This window comes from Lynx rufus, unplaced genomic scaffold (assembly GCF_022079265.1).
Source record: "Lynx rufus isolate CCGP_SWC_20201006 ecotype Redwood Valley unplaced genomic scaffold, mLynRuf1.p SCAF_48, whole genome shotgun sequence".
Classification (NCBI taxonomy): Eukaryota; Metazoa; Chordata; class Mammalia; order Carnivora; family Felidae; genus Lynx; species Lynx rufus.
This window is the reverse complement of record NW_025814865.1, coordinates 583,141-602,040: the sequence shown is the minus strand read 5'-3', so window position 1 is coordinate 602,040 and position 18,900 is coordinate 583,141. Positions and strand designations below refer to the sequence as shown.

General features: G+C 46.2%; 1 protein-coding gene across 1 annotated transcript; it reads left to right on the top strand.

Moving 5' to 3' along the window:
- Positions 1-15,509: 15,509 nt before the first annotated feature.
- LOC124525801 (testis-specific Y-encoded protein 3-like) lies at positions 15,510-18,776 on the top strand. The gene is made up of 7 exons (XM_047098382.1): positions 15,510-15,560; positions 16,448-16,666; positions 17,364-17,441; positions 17,589-17,700; positions 17,793-17,938; positions 18,032-18,116; positions 18,666-18,776. The coding sequence occupies exons 1-7, from the start codon at positions 15,510-15,512 to the stop codon at positions 18,692-18,694; spliced, it is 720 nt and encodes a 239-aa protein (XP_046954338.1). The 3' UTR covers positions 18,695-18,776.
- The last annotated feature ends 124 nt before the right edge of the window (positions 18,777-18,900 follow it).

The following is an 18,900-nucleotide window of genomic DNA, read 5'->3' as shown; positions in this document are numbered from 1 at the left end:
AAAATATAGAGATTCTAAGTGGCTTGTCACCGGTCAGAGGATGAGCTGGGATGAAATCTGAGGTCTTTTGACGGTCCTCCAACATAGTGGTCGACACAATAATAGAATTATCTGCTGGGGAGTTATTTTTATGCTCCAAAAGCTATTTTTCACATGACTGAGTGTGCTATCAGAGACTCCATACCCCAACTCAATGTCCTCTGCGTATTTCTCTAGGATATATGCTTTTTCTCTACAAGAATGACACAAGTCTTGTGGAGAATAGAAGTTTCCATCCACCTGTCTTTCCTGGCTTTCTCCTCTTCTAAAAGACTCCCCCCAAACAGGGGAGCAGCAAATAGGGTGTGGGTTGTCTGTGAAGTGTTAAAAGTCCGTCTAGATTCCTGGCTTGCCACATGTCTTTAGAAAACTAACTCTACAGGCAGGGGCAGCTAGCTGATTCAGTTGGTTGAGCATCTGACTTTGTCTCAGTTCAGGATCTCACGGTTCGTGAGTTTGAGTCCTGCATCAGGCCTGTTGCTGTCAGCACAGAGCCTGCTTTGGATCCTCTACCACTCACTCTCTACACGTCCACAGCTCACACTAGCTCCCTCTCTCTCTCTCTCTCTCTCTCTCTCTCTCTCTCTCTCTCTCTCTCTCTCTCTCTCAAAAAAAAAAAACAAAATCTAATTCTACAAAACACAGATTTCCTAACTGCTGCTTGAGCAAATGAGTTGACTTATAAAGGAAATATATGCTTTATTTGTAAAATATTAATAAACTCCTCCCCATCATAGCCCCAAACTGGAGACAACCCAGATACCCGTCTACAGAAGAATGGGTACACAAATTGGGTATGGCCAAACAACGGAATACTATGCAACAACAAAAACGAACAAAGTGATGATGCATTCGACAGCACAGGTGAATCTCACCCACAGTATGCCAAACAAAAGAAAGATGACAGCAAAGATACGTTACATTCCGTGTGTTTCCATATATGTGAAGTTTAAGAATACGCAAACAGGGGCACGGGGGTGGCTCGGTCCGTTAAGCGTTCAACTTGAGCTCAGCTCGTGATATCATGGTTGGTGGGTTGGAGGCCCACACTGGGCTCTGTGCTGACGACTCAGAGCCTGGAACCTGCTTTGGATTCTGTGTCTCCCTCTGTCTCTGACACTCCCCTGCTCATGCTCTGTGTGTCTCTCTCTCAAAAATAAATATACATTAAACATTTAAAAATAATATGCAAACACATTTATTGTAGCGGTAACTAGATTAGTTGTTTACACATGGGTGGTGGGGGGGCAGGCCTACGTGGCTATTGACTAGCAAGAGTCAAGAAAGAGGTTTGGGGGACTGGAATATTCTTTTCCTTTAAATGGGAGTTACTGTGGAAAATAGGTAAATCTTCCCTGAGCTGAACATTTAAGGTGAGTATTTTTTACTCTTTGTAAATTACACCGCAGCTAAAGTAGGAAACAAAAAGAAACAGAAAATGATAGTGTAAGTTTCTCTGCACTCTCCCTGTTTGCTATAAACCTTTCTACCCTTGTGTCTCCTCTCTGCACAGTTCTGGCTCTGGTTCACTTTAACATCATGCTTACTGTGTGAGTTTTTATAATTTGGATCATAGCCTTAGATTAAAATTATGTAAGTTTACAACTGTAAGCATAGCTGGCAACAAAAGGGGGGAGAATAGAACTGATCTTTCCAACTGAAACAAAACAGAAAGAGGCCACATATGAGACCTACGTCAATATCTATCCATGCATCCCTGTCCACGGCAGCTTAAGGAAGGTGCATTCCTGTTGGCCCTAACTTTGGCTCCCGTCATGACACATCTTTCTTCCAACTCAATATGGACCTTCTTATAGTTTTCCGACTTAAGACTCTCATGAAGTACAGTGGTTATTTGATGTAGGTCTTCCAAAAAGAAATTTCTCTTCCGGAAATATTTGTCACCTCTCCAAGGGGTGTTTCACTGCTCTGGTGCTTTATAGCATCTCTTGGAATGTAGCTGCCACTCATAATTCACAGATCCACACTTGTAGTCATGGAAAAATAAGGACATTTGTTTGTTTGGTGAATCACCTGTAGGCCCAATGTGGGGCTGGAACTCACAACCCTAGATCAAGAACAAGCCAGGCACCCCAAGAATAATTTGGCTTATTTCCCTTACAGTTTGGCAGCTACTACTGCTGTGTGTGTCCTTAGAAAGGCTTTTTTTTTCCACAGTAGGGAAACTACTGTGCTTTCTCTTTTTCCCTGGTCAAGGAGAGCCTTGAGACATCTTGGGGGTCATTTTAGTTGAATCATTTCATCTTGTCTGTGAAGAACTTACGTGTCATTCACTGGATGGTCCAACCAAGAAAGTAAGTCCAGGCCCCTGTTGTTTTCACATAACCCAGCATCTTCACATTTTTACCGTGGCCTACTAGTCTCTATGCCGTCGGCTTTTAAAACTGAGTTTATGTGAGTATCACTTTGATTATGAATGAAAACTCACAATATGGGGTAATGGCATCCCCACCATCAGACCTGTCTTTCCATGCCACAGTGATATGACTGTGTGTTTGTGGGAAAGCAAACTTGTAAACGTTACTGCTTGTAACTTACAAATGCAGGGACGGTGTTGCCAAACCACAGGGTGTCATTTCTTCGAAAGATTGAACACAACTTTGTTTTTTTTTTTATTATAAAATACCTGCTTTTTGTGACACTTTTTTATGGTAATAAAACATCTATCACAAAGAATTTTTCATGTAACCATTTTGAAGCGTTCTGCAGCATTGGCGACATTCACATTGTTGTGCAACCCTCAGAACCATCCATCTCCAGAATTTTTTCATGTTCCAAAACAAACTCGGTACCCATTGAACACTAAGTCCCCTTCCCATCCCCTATTGAACTTTCTGTCTTTATGAGTTTGATTAGGTTACTCAGAGAAGTAGAACAATAGAGTATGTGTTCTTTTTGTCTGACTTATTTCCCTCGTTATAATGCCCTTGAGGTTCACCCATGTTGTAGCAGGTGTCAGAATGTCCTTCTTGTAGAAGCCTGAATATCATTCCGGATATGGATAGACCACATTTGTTTATCCGTTCATCCACTGACAGGCATCTGGGTTGTTTCCACTCAAGCTCTTGTGAATAATGTTGCTACGGACATGAGTGGGCAAATATCTATTTGAGTTCCTGCTTTCTCTTCTTTTGGTTATACATATCCAGAAGTGGAAGGGCTGCACCACATGGCAATCCTAAGTTTCAATTTTTGAGGAATCTCTGTACTGTTTTCCCCAGTGGCGGTGCTATTTAACATTCCCACCAGCAATGCGCATCGTTGACTAAACTTGTAATTTGTTTTCCGATATGTTGCTGTCCTTCAAGATTCAGCTTCATTTTTTATGGGACATAAAATATGGGCCACTATTATAATTGACATAGAAATGGTCTATTTTTTTTAAGTTTACTTATTTATTTTGAGACAGAAAAAACAGAGGAGAGGCAGAGACAGGGAGAGAGAGGGAATCACAAGCAGTGTCTGCACTGCCAGCACACAGCTCAACGTGAGGCTTGAACTCACAAACTGTGAGATCATGTATGACCTGAGATGAATCCACAGTCAGACGCTTAATGGATTGAGCTGTCGAGGCACCTGTAGTTTTTATTCTCTTGGGATGTGAATAAATGCCATCTGGTATCAGGAGAGCCATGAATAACTCTGTCAATACCAAGAGCTCTAGAGTCTGGCTTTGCCATTTATGTCTATGTGACCTAGAGTAAGTTACTCAACCTCTCTGAGCTCAAGCCCCTCGTTTCAAAAATGGGGGTCATAACTCTATACCTATCATTGGGCTGCTATGAGAATTGAAATGTGTTAATGTAAATTATCTGGAATAGGGAATGGCCTTTACAAGATGCAAGCTATGTATAATAAATATTTGGTAAGAGGCAGGGTATGTTGGGCTTTCTTCGGAGCCCCAAACTCTACATTAATTGTAGCTTTTTTTTTACTATAGGTCGTTCCTCTCTCCTTGTGGATCTTTTAAGGTTGGCTTGACATTTTCCCCTTCCAGTTTCAAATTTCCTGCTGCTACGAAGAATATTTACCATTCCTTAATCTTCTGCACACTGGAGTCCTTCTACGTGGCATATGGGTAATATGTTAACGTAAGATACAGGGAGTGTTTAAAATTTGATCGTCAGGAAAAACATGTTCTCATTCCACTGGTTCCACACACAGATGCACCCAAACTTCCTTGAGCTGGCATACTTTTCTGCATTTGTAACATTCTTCTGCCTGATTCTTCATGCTGTCAAAACTCCTTGGTCCTATGGACCATTCCCTCAGACCTCTATGGGCAAGGAAATATCATTCCTGGAGAGTGACGTCATCAAACTGGCAGTCAGCTCCAAACTCATTTTTCCAATTTTACTAGAACTGCTGCTTTCATGCCATGAGGAAGTGCATTCCCCAGAAGATTATGGAACAGAGAGGATACAGTGTTGGGGATATCAGGCTTCATAGCAAGGAGATGTAGTTTGCAGGGTCCTAAAACTCTTCTATGTGGGTGGTTGTTTATGTTCTCCACTCTGAGCATTCCACTCTGTCTCATTCTTTCTGCTAATCAGCAGAGGGAGAAGCCCTAGGAGTATCATTTTCTGATTATCCTCGCCACGAACTCCAAGGATTAGAATTGAAACAGATGCAAACAGATTTGTCCACAATCTAGATTTTGCTTTGTAAGAGATATTTGCTTCATGCAAAACACATGAAGCTATTTTTAAGTTGTACCCTTAAAAGAAGCCAACGTCTAAAGGGAGAGTTTTAAGCAAGGGATGGATTAAAAAAAAGTAAATAGGCATGAATTTTTTTTTTAAGTAGGCTCTGTGCCCAGTGGGGGAGCCATGTGGGCCTTCATCTCATGACCCTGAGATCAAGACCTAAGCTGAGATCACAAGGCCGACAACTGACTCTGCCACTCAGGCACGCTTAGCATGATTTGTTGTGTGCAACATGTTACAGATCATCAAGGTTATGTTTATTCCGTTTTCCATTTAAAACTATGCACCATACAGATTATAGAAAATAATGAAAATAAGAATGAAATTCTCTACGTCTGTCAGTTGATCAGGGTTCCTCTTTTTGTGTGCATCCTTCTAAACTTTCAAAAATGTATGTACATATCTATACTTGTAGATATATAAAGAAAGTTGTGTGTTTTCTTTTGACACAGATTGGCATGCCAGATGTATTATTTTTCATGTTGCTTTCCCACAGAGGTTTCTTCAGCTCATTTACATGGATTCACTCATTCTTAGTAATGGTCGTGTAATATTTCACTATAATCCTTGATGTACTATAATTTAGTTAATTATTCCTCTATTAGTAGACATTTTACTTAATTCCAATTTTTCTCCCTGATAAACGGTGCTGAATAAAAACCCACATCTCTCTATGTATATTTTTGCAAACTCTTAGCAATAACTTGGCAAAAGTCCTGGAATTGGAGTTGCTAGCCAAGAGATTTTGAACAGTTTGGTGGTTGAGAGATATGTCACACTGTGTTCCAAGAATGGCATGTAAATTTATACTGTCACCGTGGTCATTTTATCCTTACATAAAACATTTAGAACAATTGAAATAAATAAATAAATAATTGAAATAAATAAATAGAATAATTGAAAGCGAATACATATATAAGACTATTAAATATGACTCTTGGTCCAGAAGGACAAGACATAAATATTGAGCACTTTCGGAACTGTGACTCATTCATTCCGATTTTTTTTCTCTTTGGTGTGTTCCTGGTTTGATTTCATGATGCCTCTACCCTGTCATCAGCCAACTGGAATTGAAGCACCTGTACCTCAAACTGATGGGCCTGTTTTTCAGTTACCTGGCCTGGGCTTTTGGCATCAGTCTAGCCAACAGCAGATCCTGGCGCGTGTGGGAGCTTAACAGCAACATTGTTTCCATTGTGTACATTGGACTCTGGGAAGCTTTCTACTTTCAAAAATTTAGCATCTCTGGTGCAATTGTTGAGTGGCCTATGTATGGCAGGATCAATGGAAGCTGGGTCATTTCAGATGAAATCTGGTATGGGCAGGGCCTGATATTGTTGGCAAATTCTTTGAATTCAGTAGTCCTGATTTTTGGTTCAGTGGCACTTGTGGTCCGCTGGATTCATGCCCCATACCCGGATTTCCTTCGATTGTGTTACAACATCTCTGCCTTCTTTCTCATCTGTAGTTGTAGTTGTACAGCGATTACAGTGAGCTGGAATTTTGCTGTGGATTTTTATGGCCAAACCACCCTTGATTTCCCACTGCCTGACTTTTTCACTGTGTGGAAGGAAGGCAGTGACCCAGGTGCAGACAGCGTGGCTTAACGATCCCCTTTGTCGCACAGGTAGAAAAGGTTCCCCTTCTTTCAGTGCATTGGGGCATGGCAGCAAGGCCTCTCTCATGAGAGAAACTCATGGCTCCAACATGCCACACTGTTCCCAGATGTAGAAGCAGAGACAGTGGCTGAGGCCATCAAGCTTCGTTGTTGGCCTTCTGCTGCAATTTGCCACGAACTCCAAACTGTGTGGCCATCAATCACTTTCCTGGGATGAACTGGAAAATGGGAAAAGGGTGGTGAGTTTAAGCAGTGTTCTTTGATGTGGGAGTCCCTAATATTTGGAGTTTAGAAATCCAGCGTGATCCTGAGATAAAGCACGGGGATACTATGCTGCCTGGCAGGCAGATGGACTCAGGCACAGAGTGAGGGAAAGGACCTTATGAAAGTCAGGTACACAGGAGTGGTGGTTGTTTGCTTTTCTGAGATAGCTTCCCAGAAAATGGCAGGAGCAACTCTCCATTCCAGGGATGACAAACCAGGGAGATGCCATTTCCTGCCCCCACCTATCATCAGGGACTGACCTCGGTGAGCTAAACAGTGCCAATAAGTGGCTCCTAAAGCCACTTACACCAGGACTCACCCCTGTGCACCTCACAGGTGCATCTCTACTAAGGCATGAGATTAAGTCCAACATAACCACCGTCCCTCAGAACACCAGCACAAAACCCTCACTCAAAACAAGTGTACTGATTAAGAAGCTGAATCCTGCAAGAAGCCTGAAAGAAAGAACAGGAAGAAGTAACGTCCAGGGATTTAATCAATGCAGGTATAAGATGTCTTTACTAGAATTTGAAACAACAATCAGGGTGCCTGGGTAGCTCAGTTAGTTGAATGTCTGACTCTTCATTTTGGATCAGTTAATGATCCTAGGGTCATAGAATCAAGCCCTATGTTGAGCTCCACACTAAGGATTGAGGCTGCTAAAGATTCATTGCCTCTATCTCTGCCCCTTCACCCAACTGTTCATGCTCTCTCCCAAATCATTGTTATCGTTGTCATCCTCATCATCAGCCTCATCATCATCCTCATCATCATCACCATCATCATCATCATCATCATCATCATCACCATCATCATCATCATCATCATCATCATCTTCATCCATCATCATCCCAGGTTTTTAAAAATAAAACAAACAATCATAATGATACTTGCTATCCTGAAAAAAGCATAAAACACACCAGAGAATCCTTGCTGCAGATGTACAAGAACTAAAGTCGAGGCAGGCTGAAATTTTAAAAGCTATAACTGAGATGCAAGCCTGAATGGATGCCATGACAGTGGGGATGGATGAAGCAGGGGAAGGAATCAGTGATATAAAAGATAAAAAAGTATGGAAAATAATGAATCTTAAAGGAAGGGGGAAAGTATATAAACGAATCACAAATGTAGACTTAAGGAACTCAGTGACTCGATAAAGTAATATAATTTACATCATTGGAGTCTGAGAGGTTGAGCAGAGAGATAAAAGTGCAAAACGTTGATTTCAGCGAATCATAGCCCAAAACATCCCTGATCTGGGGGAAGTCATAGACATGGAAAGGCAAGAGGCACACAGAAGTCCCATTAAATTAAACCAAAGCGAGCCATCACCAAGATATTTCAGAGTCAGATTTATAAACTATACAGACAAGGAAGGAATCCTCAAAGTAGGAAGAAAAAAACACACAAAACAACAACAAACAAACAAACAAACAAACAAGAAAACCAACAACAAAAAAAAACACCTAAGCTACAAAGGAAGACAAATCAAATTCACAGCCAATCTGTCCACCGACACTTAGTAGGCCATAAATGAGCTGCAGGATATATTCAACTGCTAAATGGGAAAACTATTCAACCAAAAATACCCTATTCATAACAGAAGGACTGATAAGAGATAAGGAGTCCCCCTAATAAAAACTAAATGAAGGTGTGACCGCTAAACCAGACCTGCAGGAAATATTAAAGGGAACTCTTTGAGTGACGGAGCAAAGAACACAAACAACAAAGTCTAGAAAGGAACAGAGAAAACCTCCAGAAATGACGATTTTACAGGTAATTACAATGGCAGTAAAGTCATATCTACTGATAATCTGACTATAAATGCACTAAATGCTCCAAACAAAAGAAACAAAGTAACAGAATGGATTAAACAATAAGAACTATCCATATTCTGGTTACCAGAGACTCATTTTATATGTAAAGCCACATGCAGATTGAAAGTGAAGAGATAGAGAACAATCTATCAAGTTAACGCACCTCAAAAGAAATCTAGGGTAGACATACTTATATTAGACAAACTAGATTTTAAACCAAAGACTATAAGAAGAGGTGAAGTTGGGAAGTATATCATAATTAAAGGGTCTAGCTATGAAGAATATCTAACGGTTGCTGTGTCTCTGACATCTTTCTTCCTTCTTTAGGAAAGCCTGGCTTGCTAGATAGTTTCCTCTTCTGACTGACTTTGCTGCATCCCAGAGGTTTTGAGTTGTGGTGCTATCATTTTCATTGACTTCCATATACGTTTCAATTTCCTCTTTGAACCGTTGGTTAGCCCATTCATTCTTTATTAGGATGTTCTTCATTTTCCACCTATTTGTTCCCTTTCAGAATTGTTTCTTGTGGTTGATTTCGAGTTTCGTAGTGCTGTGGTCTGAAAATATGCACGGTATGATCTCGACCTTTTTGTACGTACTTAGGGCTGATTTGTGTCCCAGTATATGATCTATTCTGGAGAACGTTCCATGTGCACTGGAGAAGAAAGTATATTCTGCTGCTTTGGGTTGAAATATTCTGAATATATGTGTTAAGCACATCTGGTCCAATGTGTCATTCAAAGACATTGTTTCCTTGTTGATTGTTTGATTAGATGATCTGTCCATTACTGTGAGTGGGGTGTTGAAGTCTCCTCCTATTATGGTATCACTATCGATGAGTTAAAATGTTTGAGATTAATTGATTTATGTATTTGGGTGCTCTCACATTTGGCACACAAATGTTTACAATCGCGAGGTCTTCTTGGAGGATAGACCCCTTGATTATGATATAAGCCTCTTCTGCATCTCTTGATACAGTCCTTATTTTAATGTCTAGATTGTCTGATAGAACTATGGCTACACTGGCTTTCTTTTGTTGACCGTTAGCATGACAGATGGATCTCCACCCCCTTATCGTCACTCTGAAGGTGTCTTTACATGTAAACTGGGTCTCTTGTAAACAGCATATTGATGGATCTTGTTCTCCTATCCATTATGTTAACCTATGTCTTTTGATTGGAGCATTGAGTCCATTAACATTTAGAGCGAGAACTGAAAGATATGAGTTTACTGCCATTATGTTGTTTGTACAGTTGGAGTTTCTGGTGGTTATATGATTATGAATATATTGACTGTATATTCATATTCATCATGTCTCCCCTCAGAGTGTCCCCCTTAAAATTGCATGCAGGACTGTTTTAGTGGCCAGAAACTCCTTTAATTTCTGTTTGTCTGGGAACTTTTTCTCTCTCCTTCTATTTTGAATGACAGCCTTGCTAGATAAAGAATTCTTGGCTGTGTATTTCTCCTATTCAGCACTTTCAATATGTCCCACCACTCCTTTGATGCCTGCCAAGTATCTGTGCATAGGTTTCCTGCAAACGTGGTCTGTCTTCCCTTGTAGTTTAGGGACTTGTTTCCCTTGCTGCCTTCACGATTCTCTTCTTGCCTGAGTATTTTGTGAATTTGACTGTGAGATACCTTGCTGAGGGTAGTTTTTGTTGAATCCAATGGGGGTCCTCTGCGATTCCTGGTTTTTGATGTCCGTGTCTTTCCCCAGGTTACCAAAGTTTTCTGCTATGATTTGCTCACATAACCCTTCTACCCCTATTTGTCTCCCTTCCTCTTCTGGTATCCCTAGGATTCAGATCTGGTTCCTTTGGCATGAGTCACTGATTTCTCTAATTCTTCAATCGTGTTCTTTTCCTTAATCTCCTTCCATTTTCCTGCTTCCATATTCTTCATAAGTTTGTCCTCTATATTGTTGATTCTCTGTTCTGTCTCATCCATCCTTGATACCGCGGCATCCATCCGTCATTGCAGCTCAGTTATATCATTTTTAATTTCATTCTGGCCAGTTTTTACTTCATTTTTTCTCTGCACAAAGGGACTCTAAACTATTTTGGACTCCAGCTAGTATTCTTACAATCGTGACTCCAAATTCTGCATCAGACACCTTGCTTGCATCTGTGTCGGTTAAATCTCTGGCTGTCGTTTCTTCATGTTCTTTCTTTTCAGCTGAATTCCTTCCTTTTGTCATTTTGAAGGGAGAAAAGGAATTCATGAGGTAGAAAAACTTAAATGAAAAAAATTCAAATTAAATATTAATATTAAAAAATTAAGCACATAAATATAAAAAGTAGAAAAATGATGCTAGAGTCTAGGCATGTTTTGTCTGGGTGTTGAAAGTGGTTTGACACAGTAGAGAAAAAAAAAACGGGGGGAGAAAATAAGAAAACAATAATAAAACATTTTAAGATGGGAAATCGTTTGAGAATTTGAAGAATGAATACACTGAAGTAGACTAAAATGAGATGATGGGAGTAAAACAGATTTAGTGAAATATACACAAAATTACAGAATAAAGGAGAAAAAATTAAAGACAATTAGTAAAAATTAAAAAATATGAATCTTTTCTCTTTCTGTATTCAGGAAAAAGAAAAGAAACGAAGCAGACAAAAAAGATTTAAACTAAGGAAAAAAAGGAAATAGTTTGAAAATTTGAAATGGGAATACACTGGAGTACACTAAAATACATTATGGAAGTAAATAGAATTTGGAAAAAAATTACATAAAGCAAAACATACAGCAAAAAGTGAAAAAAAATATTTTAAAGGAAATTGAAAGTGAAAATGAAAATTTTCACCTTCTGCAATCAAGAAAAAGAAAAGAAACGAAGAAGAGAAAAAAAGAAAAAGAAAGAAACATGGAAATCATTTGAAACATTGAAAAGGTGAATAAACTGAAGTACACTAAAATACAATATTGGGAGTAAAATAGAATTTGAAAAAAAGTACACAAAAGTACAAAACAGTAATAAAAATTAAAGAAAACATATTTAATGAGAATTGAAAATAAAAATGAGTTTTCTCTCTTGCTGTATTCAAGAAACAGCGTAAAAGAGAAAAGGAAAAAAGGAATGAAAGAAAGAAAGGACATTGAATAGATGGACCTGCTAACAGATAAGTAGGACTGAAATTATTTCTCTTTCTCCTAGAAGTCAGTCTATGTACCGCTTTATAGTCCATAAACTAAGCCGGGTGTGAGAATTGTGCTGCTGAGACCGAAGGTGGCCCGGTTAGGCGGGGCTCCGTGTAACCGCTCTGTTCTCCGCTAGATGGCACTGCCAGCCTACTGGGGTGGATTGTTGCCGCTCTCCTTGGTGCGTATGCACATGCCCAAGAGCGGTGAAAATGGCGCCACCCAGCTACCCAGTGTGTTCTCCTGGATCAGCAATCACACACCCGTCCTCTGTCTTCAGCTTCTGTCCACTGCCCACTTTTGCATTCTCCGTGACCAGGCCCCAGGGAGTATCTCTCTCCTGAGTTGTGGCTCAGATGCGCTTGTTTTCCCTGGCCCCTTACTTCTGAAGGACTGCGGCTTTGACCCGTCCCGTCCCTCTGCAGAAGGGTCTCACCAAGCAATGGCGAATGAGCAATGGCTGAACGTAGGCTGCACCTAGGAACGCTTGCTGGGCCCTGCTGCTGCCAGTGCTCCGACACTATAGACCAATGCCAGCCCGCCCCACAAAAAGTTTGCGAGTCAGTGTAACAGCAGCGTTTCAGGGATTATGGAAAACCACAACACACATCTGGCACCAGACTTCACGACGCTTAACGACCTTGTCCCAGCACCAGCAAATGTGGCCATTTTCTGGGGTGTGCATGAACCAGGTGGCTTCAACAGTCCCTACCAAATGTCCTCCCAGCAGTGGAACCACCTTTTCTGAGTGGCCTGAGAACCTCCTACACCGACCCTGTTCCTGAGAATTAGCCCTTCCCACCACAGCACTTCCAGGCATAGAACTGTGGATTTGCAGACTTTGCGCGCCCTGTTTACAGTCTGAATGGAATTTAAACCTTCTCATTTCTCCTTTCTCCCATTTTAGTTTAGTCCGTGCAGCCATATCCAATTTTCCACATTCTCTCCACCTGCTTTGGGGATGGGTGGGTTCCCTGTATTCTCTGCCCCCCCCCTCCACCTGCCCAGTCTCCTTCGCCTCTCAGCTCACAAAAGCAGCTCCTTTCTTGCACCTTCTCGCTCTCCAAGTTCCCTTCTCCATGCCACGTACCTGCTGAATTCTGTGGTTCAGGTTATGCAGATTGTTGTGTTAATCCTCCAGTCAGTTCCTGGGTGTGTAGGATGGTTTAGTGTTGGTCTGGCTGTATTTCATGCACGCAAGACACTTAAGAAGCTTCCATGCTGTCTGCCATCTTGGCTCCTCCCCAAAGGGGTGAGATCTGTAGTACCCGTTCTCCAACATCAGATATCCCACAGGACAGACCTGGTGGGTGACAAACCTGAAAAGGACATGTAGCAAAAAGGGAGGCCACCCTGGAGGGGGAGGCAGACAACTGGCTCCAGACCTGGGAGGGGAGGCAGGGGCTCAATTGCTGGAGCCACGCCCACTGCCCTCCTGCTGATTGTTCCTGAACAGCAGCCAACTGTCTGACCTAGGCAGGGCTCCTTCACCCCAAGGACACATGGTCACAAAGTTCACTGCCTCTGCCTCTGCCCCACGTCCACGTCAGCCACGGCCACTGCAGTGTCCGAAGGGCCACAGGGCCGTGGGCATGCTTCCCAAATGCTAGTGGGCTCCGGAAGGAGGCAGCAGGCATGTAAAAGCCTTGGGCCTCGACACTCCACCTGTGGGCCTAGTCTGAAGCCTCAAGCCTCAAGTTCCCTTTCCTTGTGCTCTGTGTCCCTAGCCTGAGATTGGGCTAAGGCCCCAAAGCGGATGAGTCATGGTCCAAAAAACACTGACATTCCTGCCAATACCATGCCTCCATTTTGCTGGAAGAGGGCGTTCAAGGGTCCAGGAATCACAGAAACACCCCTTCTCTCAGTCCCAGATACTTACACTCATTCATAAGTGCACACACACACACACACACACACACAGATGCACAAACACACTTCCTGTCCTGTCTGTGGCTATCTCCAGTTGTGACTTACTCTCCTTCCTCTGCCTTCTTCGGTATCCCTCTGGTCTCTGTCTGTCTCTTGGTCTCTGTGATCATTTCCTTTTGGGAACGCTTCCCCCCTCCCCCACCTCCGTCTCTCTTTCTCTGTCTCTGTCCACTCCTTGTACCGTATGGGTTCATCTGGGTTCCCGTGTGTCGTGCATGTCCATATGGACATAGTAGGCTGCTGATGGCACAGGGCTTCAGGGGAACACGCAAAGAAACACACAAGTAACCGGGGTCAGAGCACATCCAGACCTCCCAAGCCGTGACTGCCTCCAGGCTGCCCACACAAGCTGGGTATACATGTGAAGCGTGAAAGGTCAGTCCCTTGGCCCTTGCCCTGTAGGTTGCAGCCAGCTGGGAGGTACTGAAACCCAAGGCACTCCCCAGTGTTGAGAGGGTCTGAAGTGAGCGCAGGGGCCGAGAGGCTGGGAACCTAGTCGTGGCTGGTGTTTCTCCACCTGCCACGTTCCACTTTTGTTGGTACTGGAAGGTTGGTATCAGTTGTGGCTCTCTTTCCTTGCATCTCAATGCAAGCTTCCTTGACCCAGTGGAGATACTGAGTCTGCCCTAGTGTTCAGCCGGGTTTGGGCCCCAGCACAGATGCATGTGTTGTGTGAGGGGGGAAAGCAAGTGTGAGTCGTGGGAAGGAGCTAGCCCCGCGAGCGGGATGAGTGTCTGTGAGTGTATTGTGGCTAGCGCCTTTGAGTACTTTTGCGTGAGACCTGGCGTTTGTGCTGACAGCGTGTGCGTGTCTGTGTCCACGTGCCGCGTGGCCGTGCATCTTTGTATCTGAGTGCGTGTGTGTAGGCCGTTGGGGAGCAAAGGAAAGAGACTGGGGCTTTCCTGATTTGGTGCGTACGGGGGTGGTTCAAGTGCCAAAGTTCAGAGAGTGCCATCCCTTTGCTCCTGGGATCGCGCATGATAGGCAGCCTCCCCTCGGGTGGCGTCCTCTCCATGTCACACACCTCTTGTCACCGACCTTCCCTAGCCGGTGCACTGCTAGCCTGCTGCCATGACATACATGTCTTCTTGGAGTAGGGATGGACGTAGGGAGTACGCAAAGGAGGCAGACCAGATGCAAACCAGGGTGCAGACAGCGGGCGCACAGCTGAAATGCGTTTCACGGACAGCTACGCTGATCCGCTCAGTGGATTTGCCCGACTAGGGGCACGATGACCAAAGGTGGAGGTGTAAACGTGAAAAGCGTGGAGGTCCCCCTTTTCCCGTGTGTGTAGATAGCCTCGTGCCCAGGCCATACGGGACGCCGAGGGCGGGAATGTGAAAGTCCCCTTTTCATTGACAGAGGCCAACCAGGGCACACAGAGGGCTGAGTTGGAGGCCCCTGGAGGCGCTGCACTACCGAAGCCCCGGGCTCACCGTGTGCGGTAACACGCTCGCAGCAGATTCCCACCGCCCTGAAAGGTGGGGCCGCCGACGCCACGCCCACTGCCGTCCTCATGATTGGTCCTGGAGCCTGGCTGGGAGTCTGGGCGTGGTTTGCAACGCCCTCAGCTTCAAAGCCGCATGCGCACTTCTCTCACCACAAAGGCCTCTGCAGCAGCGTCACCACAGCGACAGCCACCGCCGTGGCTTCCTGGGTACAGCGCCTGTGCGCATGCGCCCCCTGGGCCCTTGCTCCGCGGCAGAAGGCGGGAGGGCGTTGTCAGCCCTTGTCGTCAGGGCTCCACTGACTGGGTCTGGTGAGGGAGGCCCGAGCTTTCCCCTCCTGCCGCTTCGTTTGAATCTGCCCCAACTGCGGTCCTGGGCCAGCTCCCCATGGCGAAGGATGTAGTGTCTGGAAAATGTGGCAGTGCCCCGTAAACTGCGGTCGCGTTCGTCATGGAAGGCGGTAGTCAAGAGACCGGGGCTCGAGGGCATACAGTATTCCTGGACGCGACTGAGGCGCCACACGACGATGGTGTCGGGGCCAGAATGCCCCGAAGTGCACAAGAATATCCGGTCCGACGTGAGAGAGAGGTGTCCGGCCGAAGGGAGGATTTGAGGCTGCCGGTGGACAACATAATATCGGTGGCAGAGCTGTTGGGCCTCGTGGAGGAGGGAGTTGAGGCGGCGGCCACAGAAATACACGTTCTTGCAGATGAGAAGGATGACCAGACGAAGCATGAGGAAGACGAGGGACAGGAGGGGGAGCAGGATAATTATGTAGAGGAGGAAGAGGAAGGGGAGAATAAGGACCAAGAAGAGGGGGAGGAGGACGAGGAGGAATGGGAGGAGGAGGACGAGGAGGAGGACGAGGAGGAGGAGGAGGACGAGGAGGAGTGGGAGGAGGAGTGGGAGGAGGAGGAGGAGTATGTGGAAGACGATTTTCATGAGGAGGGGGAGGACGGGGAGGAGTGGGAGGAGGAGGAGGATGAGGAGGAGTATGTGGAAGATGATTTTCATGAGGAGGGGGAGGACGGGGAAGAGCAGGATCATAAGAGCAGTAGGAGGAGAGAAAGTAGGAGGAGGAACAGGAACAGAAGGATTAGGAGTAAGAGGAGAATGAGGGGGAAGAAGGTCAAAAGCCGAAGATCAGGTGGAGGAGGAGCAGGGGCAGGAGCAGCAGAAGGAGGAGCAGGAGACCTTACACAAGGAGCAGAAAGAGAAGGGGGAGGATCAGGAGCAGAGAGATTAGGAGGAGGATGGGGAAGAGTTAAGGGAAGTTGTGGAGCAGGGAGGGGGGGAGCAGGAGCAACAGGATTTACAAGAAGAGCTGGAGGAGGAAGAGGCAAAGCTGGGAAAGGAGGAGAAGGAAGAGATGGAGCTGGGGCACGAAGAGCAGGAGCTGAGGAGCAGGAGAAGGAGGAACCAAAGTGGAAGGAGCAAGATGGCTGGTGCCCGGGGAACGCACAGGAGCTGCCGGTGAAGCAGGAGGAAGAGATGCAGAGAAGTGCAAGCCGACACCCTTTCCTGTCCTTGCTCGAGGCGCTTCAGACTGAGATGCAGCCCTTGAATACACATGCCAGCCACGAGGACTCTCAACTCAAACTCAGCATATGGCGGAGGCGGCAGCATCATCTGCAACAGAGAAGTGCCCTCATCCAGGGCATCCGTGGTTTCTGGGCCAAGGCTGTATCCTTCCTGCTGCTGGGGGAGGGTCCAGAGGGGGCTGGGCTTGCACAAGAGGAAGGAAAGGGAGGTGACATTTAGAGGAACCCGGGACAGGGACTGGAGCTAAGCCACGCTCCAGTGGCCGGGAAGGTGCAAACGTGATCCCATCCAGTGGTCCTGGCTCTGCAATGAGTGTGGGAGGAGGGCAGTGCTGGGGTGGTGGAGGCACGTGTGCTGTCCGTGGCACCTGGCACGGAAACAGCGCTGCGAGAGTGGGGAGTGGCGGTGGAGGTCCAGGCCAGGACGGGGAAATGACCGAGGGCTTCTTCCCACGCAAAGCCGCGTGGGGGCACGTGTCTGGGTCCCGCTAAGCCTCCTGCTGCGGGTTAGGCGATGCGAATGCCCTCCGGTCCGGTCGGCGCGAGACCGGATGTGTGCTGTGTGGCTGTGTGGAAGTAAGCGTCCTCAGTGTCCTCATGAGCACACAAGGCTAGGCGTGGATGCGGGCGTCTGGGCGTGCACAGCCTCCTGTGCGTGTGTAGCAGAGCCCTGCGGAATGCGGAGACCCCGTGGGCCTGGATGCAGCCCGTGGGGAGGGCGTGAGGCCCTGGGGGAGGACGCCAGTCCCTGGGGGAGGACGCCAGGATGCTGTCCACACTGGTTCTCTGGGTCGAGCTCTCTCATGCCCAGCACCTGAAGGCTCTTTGACCTGCAGCAGTTTGTGAACCACCCTCAGATGTCAGCCCTGATTAGCAAGCACGATGAAAGCATGCTTCGCCACATGACCAATCTGAAGGTGGGCCTGGGAGTGGGAGGCGGTGTGGGTGGGTGGCTGTGTGGGCAGGGGAGGTGGTGGGGAGAAGTGGTGTGTTCCTTCCTCAGGGGAGGGCGGGTCTCCTGGAACAAGATTTCACATTTCTGCCCCACATTTCTACCACGGCAGGTGGAGGAACACAAGTTTCCCAGGGAATGCCGGACGATCCTGCTGTTTTTTGGCAAGAACCCCTACTTCCAGAATGAAGTCGTCACGAAGGAGTATGTCCTTGGCCTTGCTGGTAAGTGTCCACTGAATGCATGGGCGGCAGTGGGTGGAGGGTTGAATGTGATTAGTTCTCTGGCGCCTTCTCACATACTCGTCTTCCTGCAGGGTATAGGGCGTCTCATTCCAGTCCCATCCAGTGGTACCCAAGGTACAGACAGGAGGCCTACAGACGCAGGCATGACAACAGCAGCCTCAACTTCTTCAACTGGTTCTCTGACCACAGCGTTGCCGGCTCTAGCAGGATTGCTGAGGTGGGGCCCTGTAACGAGGAAGGGAGGTGATTTTCATGGGTTCCCCCACTGCGTGGGATAGCTACCTGAGGCCTGGCCTGTCTCCCCTACCAGATAATCATAGAGGATCTTTGGCGCAATCCCCTGCCGTATTTCAAGGTGGAGGAGGCCCCAGGAGAGAGCACTGAGAGGGAAAGAGGTGAGCAGCCAAGGGTGTGGGCACTGAAATGTGTGCCGTGGGGCCCATGGCACAATTCTCTTCTGCACGGAGGCACCGAGACTCACAGTGGCACAGGAGGTGACGCCAGGTCAAAAGGGCATCGGCCTGAGACAGGGAGTCTTAAGACGTAACGTGTCAAAGAGGCTTTGCCCCTTTGGGGAGGCTGAAGGTGGGCAGTGGGCTAGACAACAAGAATGAGCAGAGCGGGACATCCCAAGCTGGCTCATCAGATAGCACGGTGACAACTGTCATTCCAGGACCATGAGCCCCACCCTCAGGCCTCCTGCCACCAACTGACATGTTGTCTGGCTTCTGGAGCCACTTGTCAGCTTTGGCACAGCTTATCACACCCTCCCATTCTACCTTCCGTTTGGAAACATTCAAGCAACCTTAAACAGGGCCCAGATGAGACTCTCACCTGTCCTGTGTGTGTGTGTGTGTGTGTGTGTGTGTGTGTGTGTGTGTGTGTATCGATGTGGGTGTGGGTGTGTCTGTGTGCCTCTGTCTGTGTGTACCCGTATATCCCAGGGATATGCACGATCTTGAGAAGACTATGAAGGAGCATCGCACTTCACGGACCCCAGTGGAAACCCTTCCGATGCTCACCGATGGTCCACAAGATTCTCCTGCCCGTGAAAGAAGGACAAGGCTGGTGGTGACACGTGGCGCAGGGTTTTGAAGAAAGACATTGGAAGAAGTACATTTGAAGAATATACATTTGAAGAAATATAGAATGGGAGATACACAGCATGAAGTGTTTGTG